Here is a 20,592-nt window from a genome sequence, read left to right on the forward strand (position 1 = left end):
AATCTCAGTGAAAGAAGTGCCGGATTTTTCTCTCCGACATCAGACCTCGTACTAGATCGGTCATGTGCCATCTCATTGGAGTATTTTTTAGTCTTTATTATTGATCTTCTTTAAATAATATCATGAACTCAAAATCATGATTTGTATAAAAGTATGAAGTCCTAGCATCATCAGTGTGTACACACATGGCAAATCCATCGTGTAAGATAAAACGCTTTGGAAGAGAAAACTTGGTTTACGAATTCACGCTGTCGCAGACGTACTGTGTCAAATAAACGGCTAGACAACCAGAGCTCCCATCCATCCCACCGATGCATCTCCCATCGATTGATACACAAACTCTGCACAGTCTGTCTGCTTCAATGTTAAACCAATCAATTGGTTATGCATCCTATCAGAGATGATAGGTACACAGAGCTTGTATCGATGTGCTTCCACCTTCCATTGGCACACGAAGTGGGTGGTGGTAAATGACGAGTGATGCAGAATGTGCATGCGATATCCCTCCCACGCCCACGCTTCCGACTCGTATAAATAAATTATTAACGCCCAGGGGGACTAATCAAACTAAAGCGTCAATTTTCATTTAATGTGCAGCAAATTAGGGTTTATCAATGGAATTGACAAATGGGCAATGAAACGAGTGTTGTTCGCACTCCATCGAGTCGAACGAGGCGGCGATTGTAGCCGGATTATGGTGATGGTGGACTGTAGGATCATTTGAATCGCAATGCACATTGCGAACGAGTGCTACATGCCGAGATTGGGAAATGAACACTGTAATGCTGGCGATGATAATCTCTGAATGGCGGGAGTTTGTTTAGCGTTTGACTCCGTGCGATGGATTAATTCGATTTGTGCTAACGAAAAAAGGTTGCCTCCAACCAGTTACAAAAAAAGCAAGGCGACTCGAAAATCGATATACCATACCCAATTACACAGCGGAACTGTTTCAGATGTCGCCTCTACCGGAAGCATCTTCCCGCCACTCGCACAAAGGAATCCCCCTTACAATCAGTTCGGATGCCAAAAGGTGTATTATTTATAGGATTCCCACCAAACAACAACTATTTTTGGTTGGTGGCTGGAAATCGAAAAGCTCATGCCCATGAAGGAACCGAATGCAGATCCAGCCAGGACCGTAATCGACACGTTCGACTGAATCCAGTGCCGCCACTACAGCACCGCTGCTTGGCTGCTGTAGTGAAATATTAAATTGTTATGCAAAATACTATATTCTTTCCCTGCCTCTACTTCTTACCTCGAAACTTTCCTCGGTGTTGGAATAATAGCTTACCTTTGGTGAAAAATCAAAACCCACCGGGAGGGAGAGCTCCCGTTTATAAACTGGTTATTATTTATAGTTCGCACAAGATTTATCGCTCCCGTCGTGGCTTTCTAGCATTGCACTAGCACTGAACCCTGAGGCGAAGTTAAAGCGGTGGCAAACCCCGATGAAATAAGTGAAAATCTGCTCCACACACATGCGACTTTATGCGATAATTGTCAATCCGCAAAATCAACGCAAGCAAACCGGTTAAAGAGCCAAAAGACCGAATCATATCCCGCCTTAACGCCGGAGCACATTAATTTCCCAAACCCCAAAGCCGGTATTAATTATGGACACTTCACAAGTCACTCCCTCAAGTAGAGCCTCCTTTCGGCACTCTCTCGGTCCGCAGACATCGTAAACATCGCCCCCACTTACATCAGCCAAACATGATAATAGACCGTGATAACACACTTCCGTTCCAATTTACGCCCTGCCGGGCTAATGGAGGGCAGCAGGAAAAACCGGCCCGGCCTAGGAACAGAATCGAAGAACAGAATTCCCCTCCCAGGGGGGGGGAGCCCAGAGACGGCCCCAAAACAGGAAGTAATTTTCCCCATTAATAAATCATCGCCAGCTCATACTCTCTAACGCCTCCGTCTAATGGTGGCGGCTTGAGCGTCTTGTGGAGGAATTTTCTCTACGCTTTTCACACACACACATTAACACATATGAGTCCAGCATACACAAGAACCTTCATGTATTTCGAGATATCGACTTAGCGTACGGATACACAGTTTTGTCTATCGAGACGAAGAGCGCTCCAAGAGCCGTTTTGCTGGAAAAGAAGGATAGACAAGACGGTAAGTTCAATCGCCTCTTCGTGCGAGAGGATACAACAATTCTTACGTGTTGTAAAGTCCAAAGTCAGATCGCGTATTGTTGGAGCATTCACCTCGCCGATAGTAATAATAGGATCCGCAATTCGTACCCTCGAAGATGTTCTGGGGGTTAAGCGAGGCCCGGAAGTACTCGACCGCCTTGAAGTGGCTGCAGATGAACTGGACTGGAAAGAGAGATAGGAGCGTGGAAATATGTATTGGATTTATGACATCGAACTTATTAAACTAATTACACTGAAGCTGTCAAGAGTGGCTTATTTATGTTCCAGAATAATTAACGCAACAATGTTACCTGAACTAAAAATCGTCTCCAATCGTTATACATAAAATAGTTACAAACGAATTGTCTGTCTTGCACTGATAAGATAAAACTAAAGGTGGGTTATATCCATCTGGGATATAACCACGAGGAAAGACTACCGTTGGCTTAGTAATCATTTGTTTGAAGTTGCATGTGAGGGGTTTTTGTACCTACATTGGTTGCGCGTTCGCTTACAAAGGGATCGATCGTAGATTCAAAACTCAGGACTCTCAATTGACGATATGTGTGTTATATAAAAAAAATATATAAAATAACTACGTCCATGCAACAATCATCAGTGATGAAGATCGACTCACGATCGAAGTGCTGGCCTCCGTCCATACAATCCCTGTTTGAAACTTTTCTGCTTCGCAAAAACCATCGGCCGGGTGTGCTATAAATAACACAATCATGATCATTTCAACTGTTTCCGCTGACCGGTTTAACTGAACAATGGAACAGAAGTAATACTCTTACGCCTAAATGTGTACTGTGTAATTTACGATTCGTTTCGATAAACATATAACATGTACAGCTAATGAGCCTAAATAAATAAAGAAATGGTGGCAAAATGACTATTTTGAAGCATTGGAGCGTGCCTGGGTAGAACTGGATCTACATCAACCAAAGGAGGACACATTAATTATTGAAAGGATTTTCTTTTAATTCAATGCACACGGCTAGTTTGTTCACGTTTCTTGACATGTCAACAACAACACTGTCAATCTTGGACCATAAAAATGTAAAAATAAGATATTGAAAAGACTACAGTGTGTTTACTTTGTTTGAACCAAATGATAAATGCTAAAATTCTAAAAAATGTGGTTCACAAATCAAGGTTTAAAAAGCTGTCACATTTGACGCAACAGTTATCAGGCAAAAATGGTTTTTTATTAGGGATTTTTTTTTGTTCACGCTATCGATGACCTAGAAGGCACAACTCTACGGGGCGAATCCAGCATCCATAAAGACATGACGAGTGCAATGGTCGAGAAATGTTGCAAGATTGTCGAACAGAACAGCAGAGCGAGTTGGTTGGACCAGATGTAGCAAGACTTGAGAAGAGTTGGTGTCGCCAGGGGTTGCGGAACTGCAACCAGGGACCATTTGGCGAAACATTGTGAAGAAGATTTGATCTTTCATGGGGTGTAGAAGGGTAAATGATGTTGGTTAGTCCGATTTAGTGTGTTTTCACGCAACTAGTAAATGCAAATCGAATTTTCTTCGTTAAAATCACATACACAGGAAAACCTTTTTTTGTGCGGTCTTTTTTATGCGATTTTCTATTCTTGTGCGGTTTATGAAAAAATATTTGACGAAGTTATCGTTCATCTAATTTTTCCGATGTTTTGCTTACATATCAGTGCGAAAAAAGTATATTTGCGTCTAAATTATTCAATTCTCAAATCACTTCATCCTTCCATCAAATGCTTTAAGTTACGTATGACTTGTTGCTGTTAGAAACAAGTTTCGACATGCAACCAAAAGCACAACACAGTTACGCCCAACCGAAAAGACAAACTGTCCCATCGCAAAGCAGGGAAACAAAAGGAAATCGAACGGTGAACGGATTTGAGATATTTCATTAAGAAAACTTTTTTTATGCGGACCCTATCTACCGCACAAGAAAGTTTTTTTCAAATTGTGTGCCGGAAACGATTTTTTAAAGCTACTGGTGAAGTTTTCTACGATTTTTATGTGATTCTTTGTGCAGTCCCTATCCCCCGCACACAAAAAAAGTTTACCTGTCAAAATCAAAACGAAATCAAAACGAGTTTGATCTAAAATTCAAAATTAATCTGCATCCTTAATACAAAATGAAAACCTTTAAATTTATCATGAATCCACAACCAACTCCTGGAATCTAAATCCGATAACTCATAACTGAAATATAAAAAGAATCAACCAAACCATTTCAGTTATGCACAGTCTTCAGAAAACATACGCAGCGTTGCACTCGAATTTAATTTTCCTCAGCGCGCATTCATAACAAACATATTATATATTCTCTCTTGGTTCGAAGTGTACCAAATTCATAAACACGAGAGCACCGAATGAACACAGCGCAGAATTCAGATACTTAAAATCGCTTCTCACTTGTGTGATGCGTGTCTCAATTTATACACACATACACATCAAATTCTAGCGTCCGTTTTGTTCGCTCGTTCTAATCAAAGCATAAAAACAACAACGCGCCTCCATACCAACCGTATATGCTTGTGTGAAGAAAAATAACTCAACAGAGAAAGCAAACAGATTTGAGCGCGATGTAAAACAGGTATAGAAATACGATGCAAAATATGGCGCAAAACACAGTGCAAAACTCGGCGCTGACAACAACAAATTTGATCTGTGTTTCGGAGCGTGCTCATTCGCCAGAGTGCATGTGTATACAAGGAGTGAGAGCTCAACTGAGTACAAAAAATTTGTTACTGTTACACATCAGCGCCGCGTTGCATTCTGAAGACTGGTCGTGCATATGTGGCATGCGGACAGTGTGGGTAGAAAAAAGGTTTTGGTGTCTTCCTGAGAATAGAGAAAACTATCCCAGTAGCACAACTGAGGAAAACAGAAAGAGCAAACAAAAATACAACAGATGCATCTTGATGAAGATGTAGGGTTTGTAATGTCAAATGTCTTTCAGGAAGTATAAGTTAAGTCACCAGTCCGGCCAGCAACGGACCACCCGCGAAGCGATAACTTATTATCAACAAACGCCAGACATCGGACCACTCAGCCATCACACATCATACGATCCGGAATTCGAAGATTATAAACAATCCCACGATCCAAGATCAGAATAAACAATTATTTCCCACTTCGCAGAATTTAGCGATAAGGCACATTCAGAATCAGGGCACAGAAAGATTATATATAGAGGAATCCTAAGATTCCATGTTTAGTTATTAAGTGAAAGTAAATAAACGCACATTGGTGCCAAAAGTATTTTTTTAAACCGAACTCCGTAAGGAAGTATTAACTTATATACCACATTTTCCGAAGAAAATCGCGATCGGGACTACTTTTCATTTTTACCGGAATATCCAAATGACATATCGGTAAACTATCTTTCACAACAACAAATATGCTATGTATTAAAGAAATTAGATAGAACGAAAGGACCAGGACCTGACGGAATAGCACCTGTATTTCTGAAGAATCTGGCTGAGGAACTCACTCTTCCCTTATATTGCATTTTCAATATGTCACTACAAACTGGAATATTCCCAGAAAAATGGAAACAATCTTTTTTTGTACCTATCTTCAAATCAGGCGCTAAATCTGACGTACGTAATTATCGTGGAATTGCCATTATCTCTTGGATTCCTAAACTATTCGAAGTAATAGTGAATGAAAAAGTATTCCAACAAGTAATGAATAAAATAACGTGCATGCAACATGGCTTCTTCAAAGGCCGCTCAACTGCAACTAATCTGTTGGCATTTGTGACTTTTATTTTGAATGCACTGGATAATGGCAAACACGTAGAAGCTCTTTACACTGACTTCAGTAAAGCATTTGACCGCATCGACATTCCATTATACTCTTCAAATTGCAGAAAATTGGAATGGAACAAGGACTCTTAAACTGGAACAAGGACTCTTATCTAAAAAATCGTGAACGAATTGTTCATTTTCAAAATTCTCTCTCAAGTCCAGTAAAAGTCACTCCGGGAGTCAGTCCAGAAACAGTTTCTCTTATTTGCACTCCGTAAGTTGAACTGGACCTCATTTCCACTTCCTTCATATGAAGCACGCTGCATGCTCATAAACATCCAAGCACTAAAGGAACGCCGTAAATTTGCAATGGTTTCTTTTGTTAATGATCTAATTTCGCAACGAGTACAATCAGCTGAATTACTAGGAAAATTAAATTTCTATGTACCTGAGCATCAACTAAGAACACGCAATTTGTTTCTAACCAGAACATCCAGAACGAATTATGCAAACAACGCTCCTATCAATCGCATGATGCGTATATACAATCAGCACTGCGAATCAATTGACACACTGATGAATAAAAAAAACAGCTGAAACATGTACCGTAGGAATAATATTTACTTAAGAAAACATTGTAACATTAATATATAAGTAAGTAGTCTACATATATTTGACGAAAATGAATAAATAAATTATAGTACAAAAACAAAAACTGTCAAGCGATATCTAAACGATCTAGCTGCCAAGTTTTGATCGGTCTGATTTACGGCTTCCCCAACAGAGAATTCAAAATCAATGTACCTGTGGGAATCCGCTTTGCCAAAACATGCGAGAGTATTTTTGTTCCCACCGAAATGTGTTTCTCTAAGATGGATTTCAAGACAAAGATGCCTGGGAGAATCCGCATTGCAAATATATGAAAGCTGCGAGTACTCTTGTACTCGTTTGTCTTTTGTGAAGACCGGAATATGTTCCCCTAAAACGTACTTCTAAACTGAGAAGCCTGGGAAAATCGTCATTTCAGATACTAGAGGTGAATGAACTTTCGCGGTTCGAGAACTACGTAAACATGAGAATATTGCATTTCCTTCAGGGGGGAATGTGAAAAACAATGACCGTTTGACAATTCTTCCGTTCACATATTTTGGTTGTCCAAGGCATCATATCAAACGTAAAAGGACGGTCATCAAATTTACTTGTAACGAAGAACATAATCTATTACAATGCATGAATTTATCTTACATGGCAACTGTTCAAACTTTTGCCGCAAATTTTGAAGCAAATATTTTGAATTCAATTGAATTCGAAAATTGTTTCACTCAATCGATAATTTAATCAATACAATACAAATGCTTACTAAGACAACTGTAGTCCCACGTCAACCTTGTGGTTATATTATAGATATTTTTCCCATTTTTCTAAATATAATGTTTCAATGTATGATAAATATACTGTCCCATATTTATCAAGTATTAACAATAATTAAACATCGTTTATACGAGCGCTCTCCAGACTTAACTGAAAAACACTTGGCATCCCTGGATACAGTAATTCAAAAGTTATGATTTTCTGAAAAACGGCATTTTTGGAAAATTGGGTACAAATATGATTTTTTTAATCATCGGTTAACTTTGAAAAATCATTGCTTAAAAACAAAAAAAAAATAACATCTCTTTGATGTTCAGATGTGTTATGTAAAAAATAATCAGCTTTCAAAAAAATATAAAAAAATAATGCGCCCTCTATCCCAAGGCCATGTAAAAAAAAAAGAAATACAGTGGGAATTGACAAAAACGTCATAATAAGCAGAGTCATAATGAACGGAATCTACTGTACAATACTGTACAATAACGAAAACAAAATTTTCGCAAGAGTTATATTTTTACAAAAAAAACTAGCTAAATGTGCTTCAATTTGGTTGGTGTTAAGTCAGAGGGAATCATGACGTCATGACGGAACAGCTCATAGTTTCTATGTCATAGCTATCTGACAGTTCAATCTTTCGCTCTTTGGCGGCACTGCTGTTTTTTTTTTGGTTCTGGCATCATATTATTAATTTTGCGCGTTTTTGTGATGGATCGGGAGCAGAAGTTCCGATTGGTTCTTTGGGATCCTACAAACCCCGACCGTTTGCGCAAAGGGACACAAAAAAGCCCGAGATGTCATAGCTACCGAGCTGGGGACTTACGAAGAGACCAGAAAAACCATCAAGGGTTCAAAGGCGCAGTTTTCAGATAAAATCATTATTAAAAAATATAAAATTGATTTCGTTTTTTTAATGTTCAATGACCTTAACTGATTTTAGGAGAGTGTACTAAAACACGCAAAGGTGGAAAGAGCGGTGCTGTATATATCGAGTTGCGAGTTGTATATATCCAAATGGATATATTATTCTGCATTACAGTTTCTCGTCCGAGGAAAATCGGGATCGAGAGAATTTGGCTCTTTTGTGCTCAACAGATATCCAATTGAGCGCTCAGCCTGTTGGAAAAATGAGTTATCAATTTGATTTTTTTAAATGTTAACTCGTTTATTTGTACATTGTTTATTTGTTTATTTGTTATCAGTCGATCAATATGATGTCGTAGCCAGAGCTGCAATTTGTCTTTTTTTTTTTCCAAAATATATATTTTATTAAGGCACATGTGGCGTTAGCCTGACGGGGCCGGGAGTCCAATATTTTGACAATTTTTGTCTTACAACTATGTTAGTAATATGTAACCGATTACTCGCGGTTGGCTCGAGGTTAGTATTACAAGTGTTCTCATAATTGGTATGTTTCAGTCTTCGATGCTCTGTACGTGTGCCCGACACGGGATACTTCCTATTGGGATGCAGCCGACCATTAATCAGCAACGCCCCCCTAGTCTGTACCCCATATCTAGCGTGGTGCGTCTTTCTCGACTCGAGGAATCCAGGATAGAATGGTCACTAGCCGGCGCAATCATCAGCTCGTGTAGAGTTGTCATGAGCGGTACAACCTTTGGCTCTTGTTGAATGATCAGTGGACTGCACAACCTTCGGCCCGTGCATCTGTAAATCTGTGTGTGTATGTATTGCCGCGACTAAGTAAAAGTTTATCGATCGGATAGGAGGGATATGAAACGGGGACACAACGAAGGAAACATCATTAAACGTTGACATCGGCGTTTCTGAGGAACAGGTATAGATGAAGCAGAAGATCAGGATCCCGGCTACCTAAGATATCCCGGACGGGGATATCCGATTGTCTGCCTTGTGCTCTCAGTGCTCTAGAGAGCTGAGAGCGAGCAGCATGGAACCGGATACACGACCAGACAACATGCTCGATGTCGTGGTAGCCATCGCCACAATCACAAAGATTGTTTGCTGCGAGCCCAATGCGATAGAGATGCGCGTTTAGGTTGTAGTGATTGGACATAAGCCGAGATATCACGCGAATGAAATCACGAGGTGGATTTGTCATTGTCACTGCATATATTTGGGCTACTATGACGACCATTGCAACATTACCACCAAACGACGTGCAACAAAATATAAACCGACAAAACAAATTCCTCACTCTTCGATACTAAATAGTTTGTCAGAGTGTGTTGACGACCAAAGCATGTTGCAAGTCAGTACCACATCATCCTCAAGACGGGAAATACTATATCACTTGATGTAATGGAAGTTTACACGTTTCCCAGGGTGCATTTGTTTACGTTGGGCTACCTGAATCGTTATCGTGTGTTCGACATAGTATTTACTTCAGTAAATACCGGGAACAACAACTGGAACGAAAATCGAACCTTTGCTCGATGAGAATGAATTGCTCCGACAATCATCAATTCGATGCTGACAATTTTACCGCCTACTTGGTCGGTCGAAACGTATTGACGAAGCTCAGTAACAGGCAAATTGTTGCATCGTATTTCGTCAGTCACCATTTGACCAACATTTTTGTCAGTAGGATGTGACTAACGTGGCTCGTCAGTTGTCAGCAAGATTTTTTGCTCTCTTTTTTATCTTTAAACCATTACTAGGACAGAATCGAAGTTTTTTTGTTTAAACTGTTTTAGTGCGGAAATAGCAATCATTGATGTTACCAATAGCACATTATTACTTATCCAGACCGTTCAAAAGTTTTCAAAACTCCCCTGAATCAATGATACTTCCAAATTAAAAAAAGAACCTAAAATGCTTGTTTCTGTTTCAGAATGATACACCCAAAAACAATGATTATCAGAATGAGGAGGACGTGGAAGACTCGTCGGAATCAAAGGGGAATCAACATCCCACTCCAACTACAGGTACAGAAGTTCAATCTGCTATTCCGAGAGTCATCACACTATGTGGATCAAAACCAAATAAAAATCTGCGGGTTTTCCTAGTTTGTCTTTTGAGAAGTATGTACGTCAGAACTGTCGCGATTTTTTTCTTCTTCTGTTTAGGATTTATGTCCATGTTTATGTTCTGATAAAAGTATTTCTATGATGACACTCACAAATATAGGTTGATTTATTTATGGCTGTCAACCAAACAATAAAGAAAAACAAAAATTACTCGTGTGTACACCAAAAAACTCTTGGTCATAGTAACGGGTGTTAAATAAAAAATGAGAATTTTTTCAAACACATATAAAAAAAATTTTTTTTTATCGATAGCAGTATTTTTTATTAATAACATAATGTATTTTCTTCAAAAAAATGTCAGTGAATGTTTGAGTAAGGGCCGTGGTCTGCTGTTCGACGCAACTTTGTCGCGATGCTCTCACAAGAACGTTGTACGGCACTTACGTCCATTTTCCGGATACAATTTCGGATTCTTGTAGTCAGTTGCTTCGCGTCCTTGGCCCTCCAATTGATTTTATACACTAGGGCACTGAGTAAGCCAAAGAAATCCTCTATTGGGTGGCACTGGGGCAAGTTTGTTAGGTTACGATCTTTCGGCACGAACGGTATCTTTTTCTCCTCAAGATACGCCAGCGTCTTCTTGGCGTAATGGGAAGACGCCTTGTCCGGCCAGAAGACGTACTTCCCATCCGCGTGATGCTCGTTCAGGAACGGCAGCAGGATTTTATCGAGGCACTCTTCTCGATAGATTTGTTGGTTGATAGCCAGACCGCTCGGCTTAAACCAAGGCTTTGAAATGCCCCGGTCGGAAATGACGATGTACAACATAACCTTTTTTTCAAACTTGTGCTTGAACTTGTATTTCACTTCAGGCGGTGTGGATGACTTGTCGCTGGAGTAGTAATTATCATTTCCTGGAATATGCGTTTTGGACAGCGGAAAATAGCTTTCGTCGTCCAGAACGAAAGACGTCCCGCGGTATTTTTTGGTCATCCACCGACACTGTGATTTAACCGTCTCAATCTGCTCCTCCGTGTACTCCGGCGACCTCGTCTTCTTCCTGCAGACGATTCCTTCCATCTTGAGGGTCCGATGGATCAATACGTGGGAGCAGCCATATTTCCGACCGGCGTCACGCAGGCTGGTTGCGTCCTTGTTGTCAAACAGCTTCTTTAACGATGTCTTCCTCTGCTTCGTCATTATCGTCACCGGACGACCACTTTCGGCCTTCCGCTCTACGTTCAGGGAACCCAGGATACGATATACCGTACTGACAGGTACATTTTCTTCCTTAAAATGTGCCACCGTGAACTTTTTTCCTTGCTGGAAATGCGTTTCGTAGAACCGTACAATGCGTTCGCGGAGCACGTGCTGTTTCGACGCCATCTTTGCTTTGGCTAAATTCAAACTAGCAAAACCAAACACGCCTACTGTTTCTAGGGAGCCCAAAGAGCAATTTTCTTGGAGAAAAAAAATTTTACGCTCTTTATTTGAGTTACTGAAAGGTATTGAAAAAATTCTCATTTTTTATTTAACACCCGTTACTGAACGATAGTTTTCTACTACATAGCCTCTATTATGTCATAGCTCAAACTTTCCAAAAACTGCTTTCGAAATCTCATAGAACTATGACTATCACGTCTATGTTATAGAGAACTATATCATAAATTTCATACGCAATGGGGCAGCACCTTAAGTCCACATTATTGTATACAACGGCAATTAAATTCATAAAGGTGAAAAAAATAAATAAAATACACGAATGAAACGATAGCACAGCAAGACAATGCAAAAATATCAGATATCGAATATTCTCAATAAATTTTCCTTATTTCATAGAGAATAGTTTCTTTTAAAATGTATTTCAACAAAAAGAGTGAAATAAGCTCTGAGAAGAATAACGATTTTTATTCTAAGAAATCTATACAACATATATTAAGAAATACGGAAAGTACGATCATTTTACGTTCGTAAACGCACGTAAAGCATTATTAAATAAACTATTCGAAATTCTTGTCAATGTATCGCATGATTTCCTTTCCAGGGAAGAATGAGTAATGGAAAACGCCGAAAAATACTTCGAATTATGAACTAACAATAAATACTCCATTTTCAGCAAAAAACAAAGAAAGCAAAGCAATAAATTTCACCTTAACAAAAGCCAACTTTACTCACGGTAGGATTTCGTCGTATCGTTGTTGACCAGCGGAAATTCACAGCCCGGCTGCGGACTCCCGCCGGTGTTCGTATAAAAATCCTGATGGCCCACGTTCGTCGAAGTGCCGATGATGTTCTTGTCGGTATGGATCGCCTGTACGAACATAGCATCACCCTTGTCCAGTCGTTTCTCAGCGGCCACCAGAAACGGTTTAGTAAACGACGGTCCCGCAGGATCCAAACCCACAATCATGGGAACGGTGCCATTGAGGGCAGCTCCGGCGATGCCGGAAATATGCGCTCCCATACTGTGACCTACCAGCGTTACCTGATCGATCGTGAAGCCCTGCCGGAGAAGAAATTTGACAAATTTGGCCAGATACCGGCCAACCTTGGGAGTATTTCTCGCCGCCAAATTGTACTCGACCAGCGCAAGACGGCTCCAGTCGACAGCGCAGATATTGCCCCCGATGTACTTAACATAATCCCCCACAATGTCCTTAACCCACGTTCTGTTGACGCCATCCGTCCAGCCATGGGTGAGGAACATAATTGGCTTCGAAACCTCCAGCTTCTGGTGAACGTCCGCATCGTTGAGGACCACTTTCTGGTATTCTGTGTGATATCTGGAAAGAAACAAAATATCAAACTTCAACAACGTAACAACCGGGAATTGTGTTTCCGACCAACACTCACGGATTGGCACACCAGAATGTAACTTCGGAGCGCAGATCGTTTGTACCGAAGAACAGCTGCGTGAATGTATTTCCGAGCGCTCCCACCACAATTCCTACTCGATTAGCCAGCAATTCATCCTGTTCCAGCGCTTGGGAGGCAGACGCTGAAAGTGAGGCGAGAAAAAAGAACAAGATTAATCCTGTTATACAACAAACAGGACGTCCCACCTCTTCCTCGAACCGGAAGAGAGGCGGCGGCAAAGGTGAATGTAGCGAACGAGTATCGATACATGCATGTGAGTGTGTGTATGTGTGGCTCAGACGGACAAGCGAAAGAGGATTAATATCCCCATTCAAGCAAATATTGTTCAAATGTGAACTGGCCAAGAGCCACTGTCTGCTCTAAACTATGCTCCCATTCATTCAGTAGTCAGCGGGGGCGTTGTGGGTGATGATGAGTGGGGAGGCTGGGCGATGGACAAGAATCGAAATGATATTGAATCGGGCCGAAAACGGGGGAACCCGAGGGGCGAGGTGAATGCATCCAGACCCAGTTGTATTCGTACGGTCAGGCTCTGCCCGGGTGCCGTCTGTCGGTGGCTGGCTGGCAACTCGTATATCTAGCATTCGACGGTGCAATACGATATGTAAATAGAGTGTAAATTAAACTCATGATTTATAGCTGGAAAATGGTCAAACAAATATAGTTGTTGAGAGGTTTCGGTGAGAGTGGTCCTCTGTTGATTGGAAGCCGTCGGGAAAAATAAAACGAACTGAAATATATGTGAATTACAGACCAAACATCAATCACGCGGAGCCGTGTTTTATTTACGCCATTGTGGGGGCGAACTAATGGTTATTAATTTTGAACGATCAAAATAAGGTTATTATCACGCTACTCAATTTTCAATTAGCTATTCGCGGTGGATGTCGATGATGAAGTCGCAAGAATTGCTGCAATTTACGCCGGCACTGTTATGCGCAGTATTGAATGACCATTTATTGACCAGCGAACATCGCAAAGCAATGATTTCATTAATTAACCGTTTGGTAAGTTGATCCAGGTGGGCTACATTCGCTGTACCTTAGTCTAACATGAATTATGGTATGGTTGCTGGGTGGAAAATAGCAATTGTAACCAGATGATGAGAGCTCACAAAGACACGGCTCAGTACCAGACACAACACTTATCGTTCTTTCACCTTAAGAAGGTATATACTCTTTATTTTTTAGTATATACCTTTAATATAACCAGATTCATGACAGTTAGCTGGCCATCTACGGAACAACGTCCATATGACAACATATTTCTTCTTTATTGTGCGATCGCCCGATGATCGAAGAGAAGTCACTAAATGTTCGTTGGTGGTATGTTGGCTTAGAATCCAGAAGATTTTTTTCGTTCGTAGTCCATCCATCTATCCAGCACTTATCAAAAAGGCTAGTATTACAATTCTACCGTTGATCGCAGTTGAATAGAGCACTTCGGAGCATTAAGCGCCATACGATTGGCTATACACCCACGAGCAAAAGTTGTGGCATCTTCGTAGTTTTGACGTAGGATTACGTCTTTCGGGAACATATCGGGGTACAAATTGCAACTCGAAAATCGAGCACATCGTGAAAATTGTCCAATTTCAAACGCTTATTGCTCAGTCATTTCATGATGGATTGATGAAACTTTTGCGTCAGTCGATTTCGGCACTCCATAACAATTTTCTATATTGAAGAAAATAATATGTATCATGAAACTAACTATCGAACAATTGAAAAATATCAATCCCTATCCTAACGGAAATACCCACTTCCGATTGGTCGAAATTGACGACACATGCGGCGAGTCCCTAACAGAGACATCTAAACCAAGCGGCCTGGGGGAAATCGGCATTGCAAATACTGTTTTGTCTCATATTCCGAAAAGTCTCAAATTCCGAACACTTCATTTTTAAATGTAGATTCACTACACTTTAATGTTATAAATAATTGAATAATGAAAGCCCTGATATTCTTTGAGGTATAAGCTACATTTTAACATAATTTACAGGCATTGATATAGCCTATAATTTAAAATATTAAACATTTGCAAAAAAGTGACAGTCAAACCAAAGATAAAATGCTTGCGTTAGCAAATTGCGTAAAAACAAGCATCGTTAATTTTTCAGTTTTTGTAGTTCTTTCAATTTTTTTGTTTGATTTTTTTTTCATGTTAAGTGCTATAAAAGGTGAGAATATACAATAAATGAATGAAAATAAGGATTTGTTACGCAGAAATATTCATTAAAATTAGTATTGAAGTAGTGTTCGGAATTTGAATCAAGTTGCTTTCCATGATTCAAATTCCGAACACTTCATTTTAAATGTAAATTTACTGAGCTTAAATGTTATAAATAGTTGAATAATGAGAGCTTTGAAATTCTTTGGGTTTTATGCTACATTTTCACATCATTTACAGGTATCGATACAGCCTATAATTTATAATATTAAGAATTTGCAAAAAAGTAGCAGTCAAAACCAATGATAACATGTTTGCGTTAGCAAATTCCGTAAAAGATAAGCATCGTTAATTTTTCAGTTTTTGCAGTTTTTTCAACTATTTAGTTTGTTGTTTTCATATTAAGTGCTAGAAAAGGTAAGGGACTATAATAAATGGATGAAGAAAATTATATTTTGTGCAGAAATATTCATGTAATATAAAAGTTAACACCCACATCCCCATGTACTACACGAACAGATCAACTAACCACCGAACAACAGCGGTGACCCACTTCCAATAGAGCTAACGCATCAGTTCTCCGGGCGACACATGAACAAACAGCGCATCATCATTGACGGCGCATCGACCTGAATATTTGCACCGTCAACATCATCGACACCAACGACCCATCGAAACATCGACCTATCGTTCGATACACAATCCTAAGGCTCAGCGCTTTGGCCAGGTCGAAGTCCACCACGATCGAGCTCACCGGAACCAAACTGGAGAATCAGCATAACCGTACGCCGCGTTAGGGAACTCAGCTCAGGCTAATTAGTAAGGAATAAAGGCAGTCATAATTCGATGTTCAAGTGAGGTAGTTCGTTTATAATTTTTTAAAAACCTTCCCAAAGGCCTAACTTCTTTAACTGGCGCAGTCGGTAGGATGCGATTACCGCTCAAGTGTTTCGAAATAGATATGAAATAGTGATCGAATTGATTAAGTGCAGAACAATATCGGATTAACAGAAAATAGAAATAATCTAGTGCAAAGTGAAGTTTAACTGAATAACGAGAAAAAGAGGCCCAAATACAAAAGACAATACGTGTGCTTCGAAAAAGACTTGAACATTACTAATGTTTGTTTCAAAGAAGAAATTTATCAGATCAATCAATGAAGGTGCTATCGGGAAGAACCACTCTGCGAATATTAGTTTTATTCTCCATGTAAGTAATTCTCCACAATTATTATCTTATACCTTCTATATAACTAAAGTTAAAACACCCAATGTGGCAGAATTGATATCTGCATAAATATTAATAATATCATTATCAAAAGAAATTAAACGTATGTGCAAGTAGACCACCTCGCGTAGCGAGTAACTAGTGTGTAACAAACAGAGAGCATATCTGTAGTTCCACTAGTGCGGAAAGTTCTTATCAGACCATCCAACGGTGAAGTGCTAATCTCACACCGCGTAGGAGACTGATCGCATAGCAGAGTGAATATCTGTGGTAGATGCGATCGGTACAATAAGATTTCCCCCGGTCGAAAGCACAGTGTCTACACAGCAGAGAGAATATCTGCGCCGTGTGTAGCCAGCCGCGTTTAGATTGTAAGAAACAATCGCCATATAAAATATCGCGTTTAGATTTAAGATCTGCGCCGTGTGTAGCCAGCCGCGTTTAGATTGTAAGAAACAATCGCCATATAAAATATCGCGTTTAGATTTAAGAAAATTCTAAAGAAAAACTAATCAAATTTCTTCACCCCCGAGATATAGGATTTGATGGACCGTTTCCATCCCTATAATTTAAGAAATCGAGAAATGAACACGGAAATGAACAATTCTCCTAACCCAATACCTCCTCCTCCACCTCAACCGAATCCTTTACTACCCCCTAGACAGAACATGAATCGAATTGAAGAAACAAACAGAATATTCGAACAGGCTGAAAAGATTACGAAATCTCTCCAAACACCCCAAGCGGTGAGAGAACTGCAACCATTCGACGGCAATCCCGTTAAGTTGCATAGTTTCATTAGGTCCGTCGAACATTTTATGCCATTCATGGAACCTATTAAAAATACACCTTTCGAGCAAATTTGGCTTCAAGCTATAAGAAGCAAAATAATTAATGAAGCGGACCAAGTCCTAGAAACTTATGGAACTTCTCTCAACTGGGATGAGATTAAAGCAAATCTCATCGCTTATTATAATGATAAACGTGACTCAGTCACACTTACCCGCGAGCTGTTTCAACTTCAGCAAAACGGATCAGTTGAACAATTTTTTGGACAAGTACAAAATCTTCTATCCTTACTAATTAATAATACTAATATTTCTCCAAGAGAAGAGAATATTAAAAATGATAGAAACTCGACGCATAAGGAAAATGCTCTACAGGTTTTCCTAGCAGGGCTGAAAGAGCCGATTGGAGGGAACGTGCGTGCACGTCAACCCAGAAATATAAAACAAGCATTTGATGCTGCGGTAGAAGAACGTAACTATCAAAGTCGTACGGGCTTAAGTAAACCGACTTTAACACCACGTTTACCCAAACCAATACATTTTTATCCTCAATTACAAACTCGTCAACCGATGTTTAATCATCGACCATTTATTCCCCGTCAACCATATCAATCATATCAGCATGAAAGTATTCCAACCAGACCAAACTTTACGCCTCGTTTTCCAGCTCCACCTCAGGGCAATAATACCAACAATGGACAACTTCGGAAAGCATTACCGAGTCCAATGAATGCTGATAAATCCATTCGCTCTAAATATGTAAATTACGTTAATAGACCACCGCATAATTATAATGCAAGAAGCCAATTCTTTCCTGCTGTCCCACCGAGACCAGCACGGATAACGGAATTAAGAAATATTGAACAAACTCAACAAAACGCTCAAGAGTATCAATACGAGTATCAATGTTATCCCTTGGCAAGTTATCACCACGATTACTACCCAACGCCAATGGATAATTATTCATACGAAGAAGACCATTCAGAAATACATTTAGAAAATGAGCAAGAAACTTCCAATGAGACCTACGAACAAGAAACTTCTAGCGAAGCAGTCGATAACCTAAATTTTCAACTGGAAAGCACATCCCATTTCCCCAGGTAAACTCAAAAAATTTCATCCCTTACATGGAAATTCCCACACGTCAAGGGTTTGGATTGAAATTATTGATAGATACGGGAGCTAACAAAAATTATTTATGCCCCCGATTTGTGAAAAAATCCTTTGCGCTGCCTACACCAACTGTTGTCTCCAACATCTCAGGCACTCACAAAATTGAACGATATGTCGACTTCAATCCATTTCCCGACTTAACTGATAAATCGTTCAAATTTCATATTTTTGATTTTCATAATTTTTTCCACGGCCTTATTGGGTATGAAACGCTTCAGGAACTTAAAGCGAAGATTGAAACAGATGACAATTCCATAACCATATTAGGAACAAAACTTCAGATGCTCAGAAAACATCCAGAACCTTTCTCAAAGGAAATTTCAAGAGAAACCATTCATAATATAGAGATACCAGTTTCCGAGCAATCAGGTGATTTTTTACTAGAAGATGATCTCGAAATCAATACAAACCTTTTCATATGTGCTGGTTTATACCAAGCAGTAGGTCATAAAGCCATTGTCAGTCTCAAGAACAGTTCAACTGAGAATCAAACACTTTCATTAGATTATCCACTTGAGATCACTCTTAATAACTTTGAATGCTTGGTTGAGCAAAACGAATTCAATTTTTTGGAAGCTCGTCCTGACAGATTCAGAAAACTTATGGACCAACTTCGTCTGGATCATTTAAACAGAGAAGAGAAAAATAGTTTGATCAATGTCATTGAGGAAAATCAAGATATTTTTCACCTCGACAACGAACCCCTTACAGCTACTAATGTTGTGAAACATAAAATTTTGACCCATGATGAGATACCTGTGTATCAGAAAAGCTATAGGTATCCTCATTGCCATAAAGAGGAAGTCGGCAAACAAATTCAGAAAATGCTTGATGAAAACATAATTCGTCCTTCTACGTCACCATGGAATTCACCCATTTGGGTCGTTCCGAAGAAAGCGGATGCTGCAGGTATTCAAAAATGGAGAATCGTCGTTGATTACAGAAAGCTCAATGCTAAAACTGTGGATGATAAATTCCCCATACCGAATATCACGGATATCCTAGATAAATTAGGGAGAAGTAAATATTTTACAACCCTAGATTTAGCTTCGGGATTCCACCAAATTCTGATGGAAAAAGACGATATTCAAAAAACTGCATTTTCAACTGAGAACGGCCACTACGAATATCTAAGAATGCCATTCGGGCTGAAAAACGCCCCGGCAACATTTCAGAGAACAATGAATGCTGTGCTGGTAGGCCTAGCCGGATTTATCTGCCTAGTGTATATGGACGATATCATTGTATTCAGCAGCAGTTTACAAGAACACTGCAACAACTTAAATAAAATTTTCGCTGCTCTTAAAAAAGCCAACTTAAAAATACAGCTCGACAAAAGTGAATTTTTGAAGAAAGAGGTCTCCTTCCTCGGTCACGTGGTGAATGAAGAAGGTGTAAAACCAAACCCAGAAAAAATTGAAGTTATCCAAAATTGGCCAATTCCCAAAACCGAGAAGGACATTAAATCCTTCTTAGGAACACTGGGATACTATAGAAAATTCATAAAGGATTTCAGCCGGATAACGAAACCGCTAACACAATGTCTTCGGAAAAATGAGAAAGTAGAACATACTCCAGAATTTCTAAAAGCATTCAACAAGTGCAAACAGATACTTTCTAGCAGCGCTATTCTAATACACCCAGATTTCGAAAAAACCTTCATATTGACAACAGATGCATCCAAATACGCAATAGGAGCTGTTCTCTCACAAGGTCCAATCGGAAGAGATAAACCTGTTGCTTTTGCATCGAGAACACTCAGTCAAACCGAAGAAAAGTACTCCACTATTGAGAAGGAGTTACTAGCTATTTATTGGGCAACCAAATATTTCCGACCGTACCTTTTCGGAAATAAATTCATTTTATACACAGATCACAAGCCGCTTACTTGCGCCGTGAACTTGAAAGATCCATCAAGTAAAATTGCCAGATGGATGATTGCTTTAATGGACTATTCCTACGATATAAGATATCGTGCCGGAAAACAAAATGTCGTTGCCGATGGCCTCTCTAGAATTCCCCAAAATTTAAATCTGAATGAAGAACAAAATGATTCTTCATCAGACGCTGCTACGCAACATTCGGCAGACACCGATGACTCGGAATTTATCGCATGTACCGAAAAACCGGTA

The 20,592-nt window shown here is 39.7% G+C and overlaps 1 protein-coding gene across 8 annotated transcripts in view; it reads right to left on the reverse strand.

Moving 5' to 3' along the window:
• Nucleotides 1-2,006: 2,006 nt before the first annotated feature.
• LOC129763075 (phospholipase A1 3-like) overlaps nucleotides 2,007-20,592 on the reverse strand; it is a 101,222-nt gene continuing 82,636 nt past the window's right edge. For all 8 annotated transcript variants that reach the window (XM_055761828.1, XM_055761831.1, XM_055761829.1 and 5 more), the window contains 4 exons: nucleotides 13,080-13,224; nucleotides 12,402-13,009; nucleotides 2,180-2,336; nucleotides 2,007-2,108 (listed from right to left, as the gene is read on the reverse strand). In XM_055761828.1, the coding sequence (XP_055617803.1) occupies nucleotides 2,027-2,108; nucleotides 2,180-2,336; nucleotides 12,402-13,009; nucleotides 13,080-13,224 (992 nt within the window). In that variant the 3' untranslated portion in view covers nucleotides 2,007-2,026. The remainder of the gene's footprint in view (nucleotides 2,109-2,179; nucleotides 2,337-12,401; nucleotides 13,010-13,079; nucleotides 13,225-20,592) is intronic.

The sequence above is a fragment of the Toxorhynchites rutilus genome, chromosome 1 (genome assembly GCF_029784135.1).
Source record: "Toxorhynchites rutilus septentrionalis strain SRP chromosome 1, ASM2978413v1, whole genome shotgun sequence".
Taxonomy (NCBI): domain Eukaryota; kingdom Metazoa; phylum Arthropoda; class Insecta; order Diptera; family Culicidae; genus Toxorhynchites; species Toxorhynchites rutilus.